At 35.6% G+C, this 19,308-nt stretch overlaps 1 protein-coding gene across 2 annotated transcripts in view; it reads right to left on the reverse strand.

The window, feature by feature from the left end:
• Nucleotides 1-1,068: 1,068 nt before the first annotated feature.
• LOC125258419 (receptor-type tyrosine-protein phosphatase H-like) overlaps nucleotides 1,069-19,308 on the reverse strand; it is a 35,158-nt gene continuing 16,918 nt past the window's right edge. For both annotated transcript variants that reach the window (XM_048175360.1, XM_048175361.1), the window contains 12 exons: nucleotides 13,548-13,781; nucleotides 13,186-13,449; nucleotides 9,538-9,634; nucleotides 9,384-9,431; nucleotides 8,944-9,025; nucleotides 8,453-8,543; nucleotides 7,745-7,818; nucleotides 7,531-7,668; nucleotides 7,141-7,263; nucleotides 4,792-4,952; nucleotides 4,502-4,637; nucleotides 1,069-1,636 (listed from right to left, as the gene is read on the reverse strand). In XM_048175360.1, coding sequence (XP_048031317.1) covers nucleotides 1,490-1,636; nucleotides 4,502-4,637; nucleotides 4,792-4,952; nucleotides 7,141-7,263; nucleotides 7,531-7,668; nucleotides 7,745-7,818; nucleotides 8,453-8,543; nucleotides 8,944-9,025; nucleotides 9,384-9,431; nucleotides 9,538-9,634; nucleotides 13,186-13,449; nucleotides 13,548-13,781 — 1,595 coding nt within the window. In that variant the 3' untranslated portion in view covers nucleotides 1,069-1,489. The remainder of the gene's footprint in view (nucleotides 1,637-4,501; nucleotides 4,638-4,791; nucleotides 4,953-7,140; nucleotides 7,264-7,530; nucleotides 7,669-7,744; nucleotides 7,819-8,452; nucleotides 8,544-8,943; nucleotides 9,026-9,383; nucleotides 9,432-9,537; nucleotides 9,635-13,185; nucleotides 13,450-13,547; nucleotides 13,782-19,308) is intronic.

Below are 19,308 nucleotides of genomic sequence, written 5' to 3' on the forward strand. Positions count from 1 at the left end.
CATTTTGAATAAATAATTAGTTCACAAACGCTAATAAAAAGTATGTTATATAAAGTATAAATGTGTGTAGTTCATCTGGGTACTATTTTATGAGTACTGTAAATTTGGACATTTCTTTTGTCATATACTGTTTATCTCCTAGCAGGGAAGTGTGTGATTTCGGATGCAGCCATAATCTTCAGGAACACTTGATAATTACATACGGGTGTTAGATAGGGCTAGGAACAGGAATGGGCAACCCTGATATAAATATATGACACATTTTTTTGTCTTTAGTTGAACTATTCCTTTAAAGCTTGTTAAGCAACAGACAGCTAAGAATACATGTCTCTGGCATAATGGAAAAATATAGTGGAAAAATACTTTAATTGTTGGTCATGGTTTTTAGCATCCATCTTAAAACAAATAAAATTAAACTGATATAGTCAGTTAAATTAAATAGACTCTCTTGTATATCAATTTTAGAATAGCAAATATCTAATTGTTTAAAAAGTAATGTGCAAAAAAGCAGTGCTAAGGTACAGCTCAAGCAAAAATTGAACATAAAAAACAAGGCTATATACACAGATATTTAGATGAATAAAGACTGGCAGTAAAGTTTAAATGGTCCCACTTTATATTAAGTGGCCTTAACTACTATGTACTTACATCAAAAAATAAGTACAATGTACTTATTGGGTTCATATTGATTTGCAAAACACATTTGCAGCTATTGAGGCGCAGTACGGGTAAGGTTAGGGAAAGCTTTGGTGGTATGGGTAGGTTTAAGGGTAGGGGTAAGGGTTAAGGGATGGGTCAACAGTGTAATTATAAATGTAATTACAGAAATTAATTACAGATGTAATTACATGCAGGTGTTTTTTAAAATATAAGTACAATGTAAAAACATGTATGTACACAATAAGTGCATTGTATCAAATGATTAATTTAAATGTAAATACATAGTAGTTAAGGCCACTTAATATAAAGTGGGACCGTTTAAATGGTAAACTCTTAGGCCTGGTTTCACAAACAAAGCTTAGATTAAGCCAGGATTAGGACTTAGTTTATTTCGGATATTTAAGTAGCTTTTATAAATGTGCCTTAGAAAAAAGAAAAAAACATTACTGGTGTGTATCTTAAGACAAAACAATGGCACTGAGATATTTTAAAATATGCCTTCTCAGCCTTGTCTGTGAAACCGGGGGTTAGTGCTTTATAGCTTAAGCACAGAATACTACTATTTTTCAGTCCTGTTAGCAGTGGAGTATTATTATTAATATTATTATTATTATTTTAAATAAATTAATTATAATAACAAATGTACATATGGTGTGAAATATTTCATTTAATGTTTTGAAAGTCATGCTGAAAATATACCACTGTGGTTTTCAAGATTGTGCTAACAAATTCTAAGACTGTTTTTGATCGTACGTTGTTATTATAAGAACACTATTTTGCTAACCAGATGTGAATAATGTTACATTTTAAGATGTTCTTTTAATTTTGCTCATATTTTACTTCCATTTTCATATTGTCTTAATGCTATTGCATTGACATAGATCATGTCTGAGTTTTCATAGAGAGGCTCTGACTTAGCCACGCCTTTGGGTTGCAGAGAATCCATGATGCACTGGTGCAGGAACACGTACTGAGACTGTAAGAGACAGAGAGGAGAAGCATAAGACACTTGAAGATGGTGAAAGTTGTCTGCCATACAGGGATACACATCTCTTAGTCTTAATTTCCAAGTGATAATATTAAACCTTATACCAAAGTGTTTTTTAATGACCTCCAAACTCATAATCAAAAGAAGCATGCCTTGAGAACCTGGTTAGAGTAACTGCTGCTACACTTGTAGAAAAATATGTACTATATTACTGCATTTTGCTATGAATTCTAGGAGCTGCTGTCAAGTTGGAAAACTTAAACCGCTGACAAACTGGGTTTTCAATAAAACTGGTCTGAGGGAGGGTGCTACCTGACTAGAAAAAAAACCTGAAAGCTGTGGTCTTCCCTTTTGCCAAATAGGTAGGAAAACTTCCCATAATGCACTGGGCATGTTGCTGTCCAGGCCACTCCCACCAGTCTGCTATGGATACATTTACCAGAGTCAAAACCACCTTGCTTTAGTAGGAAATACTGCTTAGCAAACTTTTAGTCATACTAGTTATGATTTGTATTGTTCCTGGGTGCAAGGAAATCTGAAAAAACCTCTGTGTTTGTAGTTAACATTTCAAAATGGATGACCACGAACACAACACAGTTTTATGCCAAACATCATGTACAGGTAAGAAAGCTGTTGCCATAGTTTTCCATTTTTCTGCTTAAAGAGTACACATAGTACGATACAATTTTCGGTGATAAACTTACCCTTACAATAACTGCTCTGTTAATAAACCTCTATGAATCTGACTGTCTGTGGGCAAAAATGTGGAAGTTTGCTGTGTGTGAGGGAAGTGGACTTTCACTGATGAATAAACGTGAATTTCTCAGTCCATGTAACATGAAGAATGAGTAAACATTGTTCATTTACATATACTATCGATATTGTAACCATACAAAGCGAGTTGCTAATCGGCAAAGTTGCACTTTAATTGTAGGGTTTTACCTGAATTGCTTGTCTTGACCTATTTGTTTCTGTATTTTTCATATAGTTATATTTGTTTTATTGCTATTTAAAGGGGTCATGAATTGAGAAATCAACTTTTCCTTGAGCTTTTGATATAAGAGGTCAACGTACTATAAGAATATCCAGTAAGTTTCAGAACTGAAAACTTCCTTGTTAGTCTAATAAAAAGCTTTTATTGAGACCAGACTCGTCCTGGAATGTGCCTATCTATGACCTAGATAGATGAAACACTGCCTCTGCAGAAGAAATCAACACCTACTTTATCATTTCAACATTAGACCCGCCCACTGGCAGGTTGGTGAGATGACGAGGAGAGAAGAGTGATACAGGTCTAAAAATAATATTACCTTTCAAAGGATCCTAATGCGAGGAATATGGTTATTTATTTTCAACGTGTATGTCTTATTTATTTGTATTCGGTACATTTCACTATGGATACTTTGGTAATTCAATTGCATTTCGGTGCAGGCTTTGCAAACAGAATTATAAATTATATATAGAAAGTGATAAAAGAACACTCCCTTAAAAATAGCTGGAGCTGTCAATCAAACAGCGCACGTTTATCAGTGACTGAGTTCTGGACTCACGCCAAAACACCCGTTTTATTCAACGAATCGCGTTTGCATTGTTAGTTATGATGGAAGCATTTGTTAGTGTACAGAAATTGAGTTGCAATGATGAGATCACTGCTTTCATGCACTCAACAACATGTCTGTGATCGGCTACAATGTTCATCACTGCAACCTTTCATGCCATGATCTAAATATAATGCCACAGATCTAAATGTAATGCTATGATAAACACTTTTCATGATTAGTTAACCTTGAGAGCTGTAATAGAAAAAAAAAAAAAAAAAAACGTGCTAAAAGTTTTCGAGATAGTAATACTTAGCTATTTCATATGCAAAGATGTTAGCCGATCACAGCAGTGGGCGTTTACACTAAAGTCTCTCAGCAGACGCTCCTTAAAACAAAGTTTAAATAGGGCTAAAAGGGCTAAAATCAGGGTAGGAAAAAATATTTTTTTTCTAGATTGACAATTTTTGATGTAAAAAGCATACTAACATCATGAGTGCACCCCAGTAAACATTATAAAACAACACAGTTCATGACCCCTTTAAAGTGTTTTCATTTCATGTTGCTTAGTTTTTTGTAAATTGTGTTATACAACAGCTGAACTTATTGGCATGAGTGCTGCAAAGGCCACTTTTGATCAAAAAAAGCCAAAATTTGATATCCCAAAACATGCTAAATATTAATACATTAACATTTTTGGTGACACTTTATTTTAGGGTCTTTTAGTTGTTTATTAGCATGCATATTATTAGAATATTGGCTATTAATTAGAACTTATTAAGCACATTTTAATACCTTATTCTACATGACTGTATTCTACATTCTTAATCCTACCCAATACCTAAACTTAACAACTACCTTACTAACTATTAATAAGCAGTACATCAGGGGTTTATTAAGGGAAAAGTTGTAGTATATAGTTTATATGTGTTCCCTGTACTAAAGTATTACCACATTTTTAAAGTTCAAGTAGCTAGTTAAGTAGTTTAAATAATTGTAGCATTATTTCATGATATATTCAGTTAAAAATATACATTCCTTTTTTCTTTTAAGGTAAAATTCTGGTGATCACAGCTGCCATTTTTAACAATTGTTTTTCAGACTCTATAAATGGCTTTGATTATTTTTTATTTTTTTTACTTTTTTTTATAGGTGTTTGAATCCTCTAGGAGAATGTTAGCCATAATTGAAATATATTCAACATTATCATAATAATCACCATAATAATAATAACACTCAGATCCAATTCATGCCAGATTGCCAATAAACCTCGTAATGCAAGGAATGTTAGCATCATGGACTAAAACGGTGTTACCTCAGTTTGCACCATAAGTGGCCGGCAGAATCTCATTTGCTGGACAAACGCTGCAATGCCCACTGCCTTTTCTCTGTCCAGCTGCTGCAGCAGAACGTCCAGTGCGATCAGCGTACCTGTCCGGCCCACTCCAGCACTAGATTATGGAGTGGATGAAGATGAGTATAAACATTTGCTTTAATCAAGTGGTTTGTTTAATAATGTTGTGCTGTCAGCTATCTGAATCAGTGTGACTCATGATTGGTGTCAAGTTAATGTTTGAGTTGGGTTTTAAAGTGTGTAGTGTTCACCTGCAGTGTACGACTGTTGGCCCTGCGGAGAAGGAACTCTCTATGTGTTGACGGACGAGTCCTCTGAATTGGATTAGCTCCTCTGTGCCAGAGGGAACACCATGATCCGGCCACGCTGTGAAGTGGAAGTGCTTCACTGTTCGTGTTTCAGAGGTGCTTTTCTATCATGTACAAAAATACACAGAAATAGATTGTGTCTTCAGGTTAGCTGCCCATGGATGCTTTTTGTTTATATTCATAAGTTAAAGGTCTCATATCAAAAGGTAAATGTGATTTCACCAAGTACAACATGTTCCTAAATCAACATGTTGATGCTGGAACAACACTCCAATCAACCAATCAGATTTGAGGGACAATTCTACAGTTTATGCCAAGTTTAGGCTTACACCCAGGGTTAGTTACTTCTACATCAGTGTTATTCACCTCTCATTTCCCTCTGATTTTAGGTATAAGTTATGAGTAGGTTGGACTAAATTTTTGGGCTAGAAGGTTGGACAAATTATGTTAATCCAGGAAAATTTTTGAAGACCCATATCACAGGGAAAGATTTTTCTTTATCTTTTGAAATAAAATAGTTTAATATAATTTAAAAACATAACCTTTGGAACTTAAAACTTCCTCACAAATCACCATTTTAAGGCTGAAAGAGCTTGTGAAACCTTGACAAGTTTGTGAAAATCGCATACATCCACATTTACATATCAACGATGCCTGTTTGGTGAACAGAAACTTGTCCTACCCAGTCACACTAAGTAATAATGAGAAAAAAGAATGAGCGTCTAATTTTTTAGCAGCACAGTTTAGACTGTATTAAAATCTGTCAGAACAGTGTTGGGGGTAACATTACAAGTAACCCAAGTTACATAAACAGATTACTTTTTAAAATAACTTAAAAAAATTATTTTCATGATTTGTTATGACAACATTTTTTCTTAATATTTTGAGTAAAATAACATAATATTTTGAGTTTCTGTTGATTAAACCAATCACCTTCATTGTATTAACTCACAATTTTAATTTCAATGAACTCAAAATTTTAAGGCAACCAGGTAACTTACTTTTTAAGTTCGTTTTTACAGTACATTACTTTTAAATTTATAACAAAATATGTGAGTTGCATTTTCAAACAAGTAACGCATGGTTTTTCCATTTATTGACTGACACCTGTTCTGTCCCCATGTTGAGAGAAATCGTGAGTAAGAAGCAGAGGCGTGTGTGCCATATAAACATTGTGGTTCAGTATTCTTCAAAATGAATAAAAAAAATGTTAAATGCAAACTCAGAATTTGACGTAATAAATAAATAATAACAGTAACACTTTACCAGGTTTCATTTGTTAACATTAGTTAACATGAATTAAGAATAAACAATACTTCTACAGCATTTATTAATCTTAATGTTAATTTCAATGCATTGTGAACTAATATGAACATGTTTATTAACATTAACAAAGATTAATAAATACTGTAACAAATGTATTGCTCACTGTTAGTTCATGTTAGTTAATACATTTGTCACAATCTGTCTAGTTTCAGTTTCAGTTTATATGGACTCTCAGTTTGTTTTCATTGATCACATGTTCTGTTTCCCGCCATCATCATTAGTTCATTTGCATCACCTGTGTCCCATTAATTAACCCTGTTATGTTTGCTATTTAGTTCCTCCTGTTCACTCAGTTTTTGTCCGTTCACTATTTGACTATGTTGTGTTACACCTATCTGCCTGTTCTCCTGTGGATTATCTTATTAAACTAGTTTTTGGATAAATTCTCCTCGTCTGTGTTACCTTCCTGCAACCAGCTGTAACAACATTAACTAATGTTAACAAATGAGACCTTATTGACATAAAGTAAAAGCAAGCAACACCGTGTCTACACCGGACGCGACTGTTGACACGTCGCATTGCGCTACAGCAGTAGAAGCTGTCTATACACTGGACGCAACAAAGCAACTGTTGCAAATCCATTTGTTCTTCCTATGAGAAGTATCGCGAGTGCTTGGAGTATGTCATAAATAGAACGAGGCATCAGTAGACACATTGTAATGTAACGTAACATAAAAAGTAACTAACACAATTAGTTACCTTTTTAGGGATTAACACAATATTGTAATGCATTACTTTTAAAAGTAACTTTCCCCACCACTGATGAAGAATGAGGTTAATTAAAAATAGGAGAATTCTCAAGAAGAATTTGGATTAAAATAAAAAAAATGTAAATACAAATGTTTTTGGCCCTTCAGAAAACACTAATAATTATAATCATTGCAGAAAACATCTACTTTCAACAGTCTGGTGTGTTGCACAGTTTAATTTTATTGTCACAAAAAAAGATTGAAAGAAATAGCTTACATTTTTAACACTAAATTCTCGCAGAGTCCAACTTGAAGCTTTATTCTCTGATTTCACTGTCACAACCAGGTTTCCATAGACACACGGCGTGTAGTCCAGTGGCCAGTACTGCTCACACTTGATCTGGAGGAATTCAATAAGAAAAGTTAAATCAGAGTTAAAATAAATAAACTGCACCAGATACATATGTTTAGAATTAGACCACTCTGTGTAAAACACTGTATTATTACAATAATAGATACGCAAACATTGCGTTAAACATAATGCAACAAGAATGTAGCATAATTCTGTTCACTACATGATGCAAAGTTTCATAAACTGTTTAAAAAACAAATAGAATTCAGTGATCGCTGTATACTACATTAAGCAGTATTCTGAACATTGCCTTACCCTTCCACTCTCAGTGCAGTTTGTTACCATGATGATGGCCTGTGACCTTTTCTCCCAGACCATTCTCCAGAAGTCATTGACAGTGGATGGCAGCGGACCTTGAGCAGCGATGTACTGATTGCTTGCATTGTCGTATCCCTGATATGCACATAAACATCAGTCTACCAGGGGCATTTTACAGCTGATGTTAACTAGTATATATTGTACAACTTACAGGCATGTAGTTGGCATTGATATAATCAGAATCGTCCTCATCATTTACTGTGAGCTGCACTCTAGAGGAGTCATCTAAAGAGAGAGAGAGAAGGATAAAATGACTTTTTCCAAGACGGGAAAACTATGTGGTAATGTTGTGTGCGTGTGTGTGGTCCTGGTATGCTAAGTTAGTAATGCCAGTAATTTTTTACCTTATGGGGATTTTTTTTTTTTTTTGAGGATAACAGCTCATAAATCATATTAAATGATGTTCTTTTGCAAATATAAAAATGCAGAAAGTTTTGTCTTTAGGGTTAGGGGATAGAATATACCATTTGTACAGTATAAAAATCATTATGTCTATGGAAAATCCCCATAAAACATGTGTGTACTTCTTTATATGATCTATGAGGGAACAAATTTGTATAATGTCATGGGTATTACACTGTTATTACAATGTAACCGTGGTTTATGAGGGCATTTCCTGATTCCTTGTAATTAAAATAGCTTTAAAAAACATATTAAACATTAACGTTTTATTAAAAATGCAGAAAGTTTTCTGTGATGGGTAGTATTAGTGTAGGGGGATAGAAAATACGGTTTGTACAGTATAAAAACCATTACGCCTATGGAATGTCCAAATGTGTGTGTGTGTGTGTGTGTGTGTGTGTGTGTGTGTGTGTGTGTGTGTGTGTGTGTGTGTGTGTGTGTGTGTGTAAAGACTCACAAGGTAAAACATTTGTAAATCGGTTTTTGTCCTTGTTTTTAGGCAGATAAGCCGCAACACTAGACTGTTCGATACCAACTGAACTCAAGTCCTGTTAAAAACACAATCAATAAAAACATACTCAACAAAAACTGTAAACATTCAAAATTAACTTAATGATTCTGACATATAAGCATTGAGACGTTTTCAGTGTTTGAATACTTTGTTCAAACTAAGCAGAGATAAAAAATTACAAAAAATTGAACTCTTACATCATGTCTACACCGGATGCGACCGGAGTCATGCCATGACAGCTAGAAGTTGTCTACACTGGACACGACAAAGAGACTATTGCAAATCCATTTGTCCTTTCTATGAGAAGTATCGCGAGTGCTTAGTATGTCATAAATAGAACGAGGCATCAGTTTACTGTCTGGGATTTGTCGTGTCGCACCACATCGCCGCTCGTATCCAATGTAGACATGATATATTTCATGTTTGCTCAACCCTACCTCATATTCCTGACTGAAACCTCTATTCTCATCACGACTCATGTTTCGAAAATGTTCAGGAAATTTATCTGCAGGAATCAGTCTGGAAAACATTTCACAATTGTTTGTTGTTATACTAAAATTACATCATATACAGTGGCCCCAAAAAACGTGTGGATACTTAAGGCACACTTAAAAAAAGTTTGAATTAAATTGCATTAGATAACAAAATATTTAGTTCATACAGTTTTGGAGACCATTTATGTCCATTGTATTTAGAAAAAAAAAAAAAATCTTAAAATATCTTCTTACTGTATGTTCTACTATACAGGTTTAGAATAACATGAGGGTAAATGATGACAGAAAAAAAAATACATTTTAGGGAGAACTATCCCTTTAAGTGTGACTTGAGTGTCCAAATGCTACTTCTTTATTTTCCAATATAATAGCGTCATACATACTTGTAGCTTTTATTAGTCACTTTTGACCCCTCTAGAGGTTTGGGGCTTCTAAAGATGAGAAAAGACATTAGAGACACAACTAATACAGCTTCTGTTGCATTTTATTGTAAAAGAAACCCATAATCCTAGATAAATAGATAAATAAAAATCATACTTATTTTGCTTTGCAGAACCATATCGAAGCCACCAATAGACTGCAGCACAAATAAGGATGACCAACAGGAAAAACACAAGAACACCTGCTATAACGCCTGCAGAACAAAGGAAGAAACAAACACTGAGCATCTCAATACATTGGTCAGCTATGTGACAGCTTAATATCTCAGAGATTTAAAGGAATATTGCAGGTTAAATACAAGGTTAAGCTCTATGCAACTGAAGCTTGAGGGGGTTTAAAGGCAGAAATTATGTATCTACTACAGTTTGTTAATATGGAGACCCATCATCGGAATGACCAAATGCAGATGGCCAAGGAACAATTTCCTTTTGTAATACAATTTATTTGTCAAACTCTTGCAGGAATGTTTGATCTTGCTTCTAACCTAAATATAACTTTGTGAGGCTGTTTGACTCATGGTTATGGAAACCCATTTCCTCCATAATTAAAAAAAAAAAAAAAATTCTTTGGTAAATCATTATGAGATAAAAAGTCAAAATTATGGTGTAAAAAGTCAAAATTATGACATAAATTGAAATTATGACATAGGTCAATTAGAAATGGAACTGAATGTCATTTCAACTTTTAATCTCATTCTGATTTATGTAATTGCAATTTATCACATAATTCTGACTGATGTCATAATGATGTCATAATTTTGACATTTTGTCATAATTATAGCTTTTAAGTCAATTTAAATGTTTTAAATCATAATTTAAAACATTCACACTCAACATATTATGTCATAATTATGGCTTTTTAATCTCATAATTTTGATTGTCATAATTAACTTTTTAAGACTTAAATCATAATTTTGACTTTAATCATAATTTCAACTAAGTATGTTATAATTTCAACTTTTTCCCCCGGTTTCACAGACAAGGCTTAAGATTAAAATGCATGTTTGAGCTGTTTTAACTGAAAGTAACTTATACTGACAAATCTTAAAATATGTCAATGCCTATTTTTTCCTAGTGAACATTTATAAAAGCTACTTAAATGCCCTAATTGAACTAAGGCCTAATCCTGACTGTGAAACCGTCCGTTTGTATCATAATTGTGAATTAGTATGTCATCATTTTGAATTTTTATGGCATAATTTTATAGGGAACAGCCAACCCAGTCTCATTAGAAAAAAGTACCTGTGGGAACGTTTTCGTGAGTCGCAAAATACGTACCAATACGTACATATCACTGCAGTTTCAATGTGAAATGGCACTAAAAGCATGTTAATTTTTTTTGCCTGAACAGACAAATGTGAATATATGGTACGTTAAAAATAACGTACCATGTACGTTTTTATGTAAATGAGTTCCACAGGGGGGAAAAGAGTGGGCCACACTGTGTGTGTCCCCTCTGATGTCAGTAGCCAATCGCAGCACTTGAATGGAGAAGTGCTAAATTGCAATATCCTCCTCATCGGAAAGGGATAAAGGTATCCTTTCAAGAGACACTCCTTTTGTTCTGAGCCCCGGTCAACGAGCTGCGACACTAACATACATGCAACCATTCTGAGTCTGTCCTGTAAGGGGATAGACATTAACAGGTACATTCTTGTTCTGAGTCTCTAGCCTGCGAAGGATAGACAAACAGATCAACAACTTCTGGGTGTCAACTCTGTGAGGAGTGAGACATTAACAGATATACCAAGTTCTGAGTCTGTCCTGTAATGGGAGAGACACTAGATACAACACCGTTCTGGGTCTCCGGTTCATCCAGTGAGACACTAACAGATACATTTGCTGTTCTGTGTCTTCCATCAGGTGAGACATAACAGATATGCTGTTCTGAGTCTGTCCTTTAATGGGAGAGACACTAACAGATACAACACCATTCTGAGCCTCTGGTTCATCCAGAGAGACAATAACAGGTCCCATGATCTGAGTCTATACTTGTGAGGTAGCAACAGAGGAAAGAGACATTAACAAACACTACGCGTTCAGAGTTTTCGTCCAGCGGGACAATAACCACTCCAGAGAGACAAAAGCGGATTGACCAAGTTCTGAGTGTCTGGCCCAGAGAGCCAGAAGACACACAGAGACATTAGCAACAAGGTTAATCTCAGGAGAGCAAACGTTCACTTCAAAGTTCCTTCGTCTGCATGTTTCAGATTGTTAAGGATCTTCTGCACCTAAGTCAGGGCCTCATCTGCGTGTTCCAGATTTTAGGACCCTTTGGTGCTCCAGGAGCATCCCAAAGAGCTTCATGTTCAAGGCTGTTGAAATGGATTTCATCTCCTTTCCCCACTGCATTGTCACCCAGCATAACCAGTGGAAGACATCACCGTCACCAGACTGCTCACTCGACCACATGGAACGCAAATATCACTAAAACCAAACCTCTTTCCAGAGCATTGTTGTATATAATCAGTATATGATTTTCTAATTTACTAATTTACTATTATTAATTATTAGAGGTAATCTAACTCATGCTAGTTTATAACCAATACTCTTTTATTAATTTGTCTCATGCATAAAAAGTTTCTTCACCTTATTATTTTATGAGAAACAACAGTTTATCTGTCCATAAGATCAAGTAACTCTCCCTTAGCCACACCCAACTTAATCACTTGTATTTTATGTATCTTATGAACATTATTCATTTATCATTCATGGTATTCATTTAGTAGTTGTGTTAGTTATTCTTGTTTATCTTTTTGTTAATAAAATTTACTTTATTACACTTATGTCTTCCTTGTGCTGATAATACAGAAGAGGCTCTACAAGTTAGGAATCTCACCAATCTTTCAGATAAATCAGCTGACCAACTCCCTCCACTTTACATTAATTCAAAATGATTGAACAGCCTCCTGTTGGTGTTCTCATACTCATACTGCCAAGGTAAAAGACCTGAACTCGTGCCCTGATCTAGGAGAAGGGGGAAGTGGAATGAGCACCTTTAAAGGAATAGTTCACTTGAAAATTAAAATGAATGTTCCAAACACATAATTTTCCTCTCCTGGCCACATTTCTATGAAAAAGAAAGTAAATGAAGACTGTAACAAGACATCATAAATGTGGTTCATATTACTTGCTATCAACCAAACAACATGCTATATTTTAAGTCCGTCACACTTTATATTAGGTATCTTTAACTATGTACTTGCATAAAAAAGTACAATGTACTTATTGTGTTCAAACTGAATTGCAAAACACTTTTGCTGCTATTGAGGTGGGATAAGGTGGGTAAGGTTAGGATTAGTTTGGTTGTATGGGTATGTTTAAGGGTGGGTTAAGGTGTAAGGGAAGGCAACAGTTTAATTATAGATGGAATTACAGAAAATAATTATAGCTGTAAATGCATGTATTTTTTTTAAATATAGGCACAGTGTAAAAATACACAATAAGTGCATTATATCAAATTATTAATTTAAATGTTAGTACATAGTAATTAAGGACACCTAATATAAAGTGGGACTCCAAGTCTTCTGAACTCACATGATAGCAATTGTGTGAAGAATTCAATTCGTTATTCATGAGAGCTCATGAGAGTCAAAATGATTTCATACGGGATTGGAACATGAGGGTGAGTAATAATGACAGAACTTTCATTTTTGGATGAACTATTCTTTAAAGTTGTATTTAACCTGTAATATGTCTGAAGATTTAAGACTATCTTATATTAAACATATAGACCTTACTTTACCTGCTGGATCAGTTTGACAGTTTAATGATTCCATTTTACTCTTCTTGGCTCCAGAGAATGATGTTGCTGTCACATTGTACCAATGGGCAACTTGCAGGTTTTTAAACTCTTGTCTTGGTGATTCTTTTGAACTACGGTTGAAACTTTGACTACCAATGTCCACCTGCACCACATCCATAACTCCATATGGATGATCCCAAATTACAGCCAGACCATATCCTCCAGAAAAATATTTACACTTAAGATTAAGCACACTATTTGGATCTAGTTTGAAAGGGAAACAGAAGGATAGTAAAACAAAGGTATTATAATGAATATCATCTTTTCAGCAGCACAGTCCAAAACAGAGCATGTTAACTCACCTAACGTCAGGAGATGTGAGCACTGTAGTAGTCCCTCTGAGTCCAAATCATACCACAGTGAAACAGTGTAGATTGCTCCAGGATAAAGCTCTTGCAGATTCACCCTGTTGTCCACTACAGGGTCATTTTTACTATTGCCAGTGCTGTTTTCAGCTGTGACACGTGTGCTACCATTCACTTGAGCAACTATCGAAGAGTTGGTGACTGTCCAGTTAAAGGACTCACAGGGAATGGCTGCAGAAACACAAGAACATGAATGCTACTTTAAACTTTCAATTCTTAATCTTGGGGTCTGAAATGGATTTGTAAAAAATGCATTAACATTAACAATGATCAATATATTTATCATTCTTTATTAATGTTAGTCAAAATTCATTGCTAGTTCATGTTAGCTCAGGGCCATTAATAAATAACAGATAACCTTTAATTTTAAAGGGTTAGTTCACAAATATTAAAATTCTGTCATTTACTCACCTTCATGTCGTTCCAAACCCATAACCCATGAACAAACTTTTGTTCAACTTCAGAACACAAATGAAGTCATTTTGAATGATTTCTGAGTGATTTCTGAGTGATTTCTTCCCACCATGGACAGCTACATAACAACCAATTTGACGCTTCAAAAAGTTCATAAAGAGATCTTAAAACTAACTAATCCATATGAACTGAGCGGTTTAGTTCAAATCTTCTGAAGAGATGCTTTAAATGATGAACACATAAACATTCATCAAATGGTAAAACTTTAGAATACTGACCTTTCATTAATGAATAACTTCACAGGAACAAATGAGTAATGCATTATTAATACTCTAGTAACTACTATTAACTAACAAGAAACTCTGATTAGCAAATTATTAAGTAATAGTGCTCAGTTGAAGGTGGTAGTTCACTATTATCTAATCAGTAACTACCTTTTTTTCATACCTCCCAGACAGAGAGAACTACTATATGCAGGTTTTTGGTATAGTAATTCCTTTTGATGGATTTGGTAACACTGAAGTAATTACTAGTGGGTTACCCTGTTCTTCACTTTAGAATGATCCAAATAATTAGTAGTTCCTTTAGAATGATTTAGTAACATTTGAGTAATTACTATCCAAAACCTTATAAAAACCTTAAAGGTTTAAAATTACTTTAGTTACTAGAGAGTTATCATGTTTCTCACTTTAGAAAACTGTTCCAAATCATTAATAATTCCTTCCGAAGGATTTGGTAATACTTCAGTCATTACTAGTGGGTTAACATGACCTTCACTTTAGAATTAATTACACATCATGCATTATTCATGTTAATTATGAATCTGTATATAGTAGTTCTTAGTAGTTCTCTGGGAGATAGGCTTATGAAAAAAAATAGTAGTTACTGATTAGCTAATAGTGAACTACCACCTTCAACTGAGCACTATTACTTACTAATTCATTAATCAGAGTTTGTTGTTAGTTAATAATAGTTACAAGTGTTAATAATGTGTAGTTATTCATTAATGATGAAACAATGTTCTAAAGTGTTACCCATCAACTCACACAACAGTTGTGGTAAATGGAAGCTCAAGCATGTTCGTTTGACATGTGAGAACCAATAAGGTTCATTCTTGTGTGTTCCTCAACACGTCTGAGCTTCCACGAGAGGTTTGTTCTTATGCGTAAAGCAGGTTCAGTTGAGCTTCTTGTTTATGTTCACTGATCAATGTTTATATGTGAATAAAAGCCTAAAGTCAATCTGTTCATAATATAACATTATGACCACATTACACGGTAAGATGGCGCCATGTGTGTTGACTGGCCTTTGTTTCGTGTTGTCTATTTTAATGTTTTTGTTTTATTTGTAGGCCTATGTCTTATTAGCCCTCTCTGGACTTATGAATGCAAAACTTTGCTTCACATTCATGCAGTGATGGATGATCTCACTCAGAGTGGAAAGTGTTGTTTTCACCTGCGATTCATGCAGTCTATGCCAGTGGAACCTTGGCTCGGGCCTAGAGTGTGAGTACCGGCGAAATCGGCGGATTCGGAGCAATCGCCGTTGGAAGTGTGGCAGACGGGCGGGTTTCGCTGTGAAAGTTAGAGCATCATGGATGTAGGAGAAATACCTGTTGACTTTGGGAAACATTTTGAGTGAGAGACTATCCTGTTTGCGTCCAGTTTTCCCGAACGTTTGGATACCATCTTCGCGGGCTGTGACTCAGCGACACAAAGTTTTGAGAGGAGTAAATATTAACAATTTGCATTATATCGAGTCGGCTGTGGTCTCGGTTGGAGCATAACTGTCTTCGCTGGAGTCTGGTACAGTAAATATGGTACTGGTTAATGCAAGATCACTCTTAAACAAAACATTTAATTGATATCGAACATGATTTGGATTTTCTGTTTATTTTTAAAACATGGCTTAATGTTGGCAAGACACATGCCCTGATTAAACTTTCTCCATGTGACTGTACATTTTTTAGCACCCCTAGAACTACTGGCTGGGGTGGCGGACTTGCATGTGTTTTTAAGAATGCCGTCTTTTGTCAAAGGTGAATTATCAGAGCTTTGAGGCTCAAGTTATGATGTATGATGACTGGAAATCTGTTGTGTGTGTGTTGGTCTACAGACCACCAAAATATAACAAGGATGTCATCCAGCAGTTTTCTGAGTTTTTATCACATATTGTGCCAAGTTGTGATAACATTTTAATTCTTGGGGACTTCAATATTCATGTGTGTTGTCCAAATAAGCCTATGGTCTCTGAGTTTTTACAGCTGGTGGACTCTTTTAATTTCACGCAGTTTATTTCAAATCCAATCCATGAGCAAGGCCATATTTTGGACTTGGTCTTGTCTCTGGGACTTCCTATTTGTAATGTTGATGTTTTAAACCATGGTCTGTCTGATCACATGCCTGTAATTTTTAATGTTATTATGCTATGCAAACCAGTTTTGCCACAGTCGGGTGTGTTTTGTTCTCGTCTTATTACTTCATCCACGGCTATAGAATTTTATGAGGTATATAACTCCTCTTCATTTGTGAATGTGATTGAGTCTCCTTCACCTTCTGTGGGCCCAGATGAGCTGTTGATATTGTTCAATTCTGTTTGCTCTGATATCTTAGATGTAGTGGCCCCATATAAAGTTAGGAAACCTAAACTTAATCCAACTCCATGGCTTAACAACTATACTCGTTCTCCGAGGCAGGAAGGCTGAACAGAAATGGAGAAAGGATAAGCTTTTACTCCAGTTTATGAGGCAGTGTTTTTCAGACTACCAGGCTGCTGCGAGAACTGCAAGGCAAAATTATTTCTTGAGTGTCATTGCACAGAAATATAAGCAGCCCTTTTTTCAACAATTAATATACTTCTCAATCCTACTGGATGTTCTACCCTGACCCCTTCATTGGAGGCATGTGAAATGTTTCGGACATTTTTTGTGGAAGAAGCAGAAAAGATTAGAACTAGTATCTTCAGATGAGTCTGTGATGTCACCAGCTTGTGTAAGGAGTTTTGAGCTCTTTGAGCAAGTGTCTCTGGTGCAAGTTATGGACATCATTATGCGTTTGAAGCCATTTGGTGGTTGCAGTGTGGTTCCTTTACATTTTCATAAGGAGATAGTTGATGGTGTTGGGCCGAGAATTACTTTTATTAACAGTAGTCTTCATAATGGAGTTATTCCAACAGGCCTTAAGCAGACGGTTATTCAGCCACTTCAACGGCAGTGCCTGTTACTGGGGGGTGTCACGGTTCCAGTCATTACCGGACTACATTTCCCACAATCCTCCCTGGCAATCACCTGCACTCACTTCACCAATCAGTAATCACCACACCCAGCTGCAGCACATTATCTGGACTATTTAAGCCACTCACATCCTGTCATACTTTGCGAGGTCTTGTTAAAGGTGATAGAGAGGATTTTTTTCGTTGACTGAGAATCCAAAGACTGTTACTGAGTTTTTGAAATGAGCGCATGCGTAAGAACAACCCCTCCTTCGAAGGAACGCCTCCCAAAACTCGTAAACACTCATATTGGAACATGAGTGTTTACCACCGGCATTCGCTGTGTAGTGTTAGTGGATTCATTATGTCGGACTCACCGCAGGTAACTCATAATCTGCAGTTGTTACTCCTGTCTCCGGACAAAAACATTGCATGCGGCGCCTGTGGAGTGTGGAAAGTTACTGGAGCGCGCAGCCGCGCTCGTCTCTCACAAGGAACGTCATGGCAGTGATTGACAAGCCAGATTGGCTGATGTTTTTAAGGCCCTACCTCGTGCACAGATGATGTATATTAATATTATTCCTTTCAGTGCACCTAATAAATAGTCTTTTATCAGTTAGTAAAGACAGTTTCAAGTAATATTGCAAAAATGTATAAAACAAAACATCCTCTTTAGCACCTTTAACTCTAGTTACATTTCTAAGCGTCACTTATCTTGTCTGTCTGTTTCTGATCCTGTCTGTTCCCCGTGTACAAATCTCTGCCGCCTGCCCTTTGGACCTTTTGGACTGTTTATTGTTTCCTGGTTTTGTGAATGATATCTGCCTGCCCATATTCATTGCCTGTTCCTCGACTACAATTCTGCCTGCTCTCTGCCATACCTGTTTGCCACTGTTTGACCATTGCCTGTCTTACTACGAACTCTGTTTAATAAAAGCCTGCAGATGGATCTTACCCTGAGTCCCATCTCTTTACATGGGGTCCCCCAGGGTTCTGTTATTGGCCCTATTTTATTTTCTTTGTACTGTATATGTTGCCCCTGGGCTCAATTTTTTAAAAATATGGCATGTCATTGAGCTGGATGACTCAAAATCTGCTTCAGTTGAACCAGAGTAAAACTGTGATTATGTTTTTTGGCCCTGCCAGAGGATGTTTAGATATGTCCACGTATTTAGGTTCATGGTCAGATTATTGCCATGACCAAATAAGGAACTTAGGTGTGGTGTTTGACCCAGAGCTGAAATTTGACAAGCAGATTAATGCTGTGGTAAAGAGTTGTTTTTTCCAGATTAGGTCTATTGCTCGACTAAAGCCTATTCTGTTAAGAAAAGACTTATAGAAGGTTATTAATGCTTTTGTTTTGTCTCGTCTGGACTATTGCAATGTGTTGTATGTGGAGTCCTGCCAGAGCACTATTTCACGTTTGCAATTAGCTCAAAATACAGAAGCTAGGCTGCTAGTGGGTGCTATCTCTATATCTCTCCTATTTTAGCGTCTCTAAAGTGGCTACCAGTGAACTACAGGATAAAATATAAAACTTAAAATATAAAATTTAAAGCAGTGCATGGGATGGCCCCTGCTTACGTGTCTGAGCTCATTGCTGTTCGTCAAGCACAGGTCTCTAAGATCCAATAATAAGTTATTGCTTACTGTCCCTCGTAATCATTTAAAGTTAAAAGGGGATCAGGCCTTTGTTGTTGTGTGATCATGTCTCTTCAGAAAATTTGGACTAAACCACTCAATTCATATGTATTAGTTTTATGATCTTTAACTTTATGATCTTTAGTTTTATGATTAACTTTTTGAAGCATCAAAGTGCTAGCTGCATAGCTCTCTATGGAGGGACAGAATGCTCAGATTTCATCAAAAAGATCTTCATTTGTGTTCCAAAGATAACTGAAAGTCTTATGGGTTTGGAACGACATGAAGGTGAGTAATTAATGACAGAATTTTAATTTTTGGATGAACTATCCCTTTAATATTGTATTAGTAAAAGTTTAAATGAACAATAAATGTATTATTAAACCTTATTGTAAAGTGTTACCAAAGTATTATATGAAGAGATCAAGCATTC

This window comes from Megalobrama amblycephala, linkage group LG22, assembly GCF_018812025.1.
Source record: "Megalobrama amblycephala isolate DHTTF-2021 linkage group LG22, ASM1881202v1, whole genome shotgun sequence".
Taxonomy (NCBI): Eukaryota; Metazoa; Chordata; class Actinopteri; order Cypriniformes; family Xenocyprididae; genus Megalobrama; species Megalobrama amblycephala.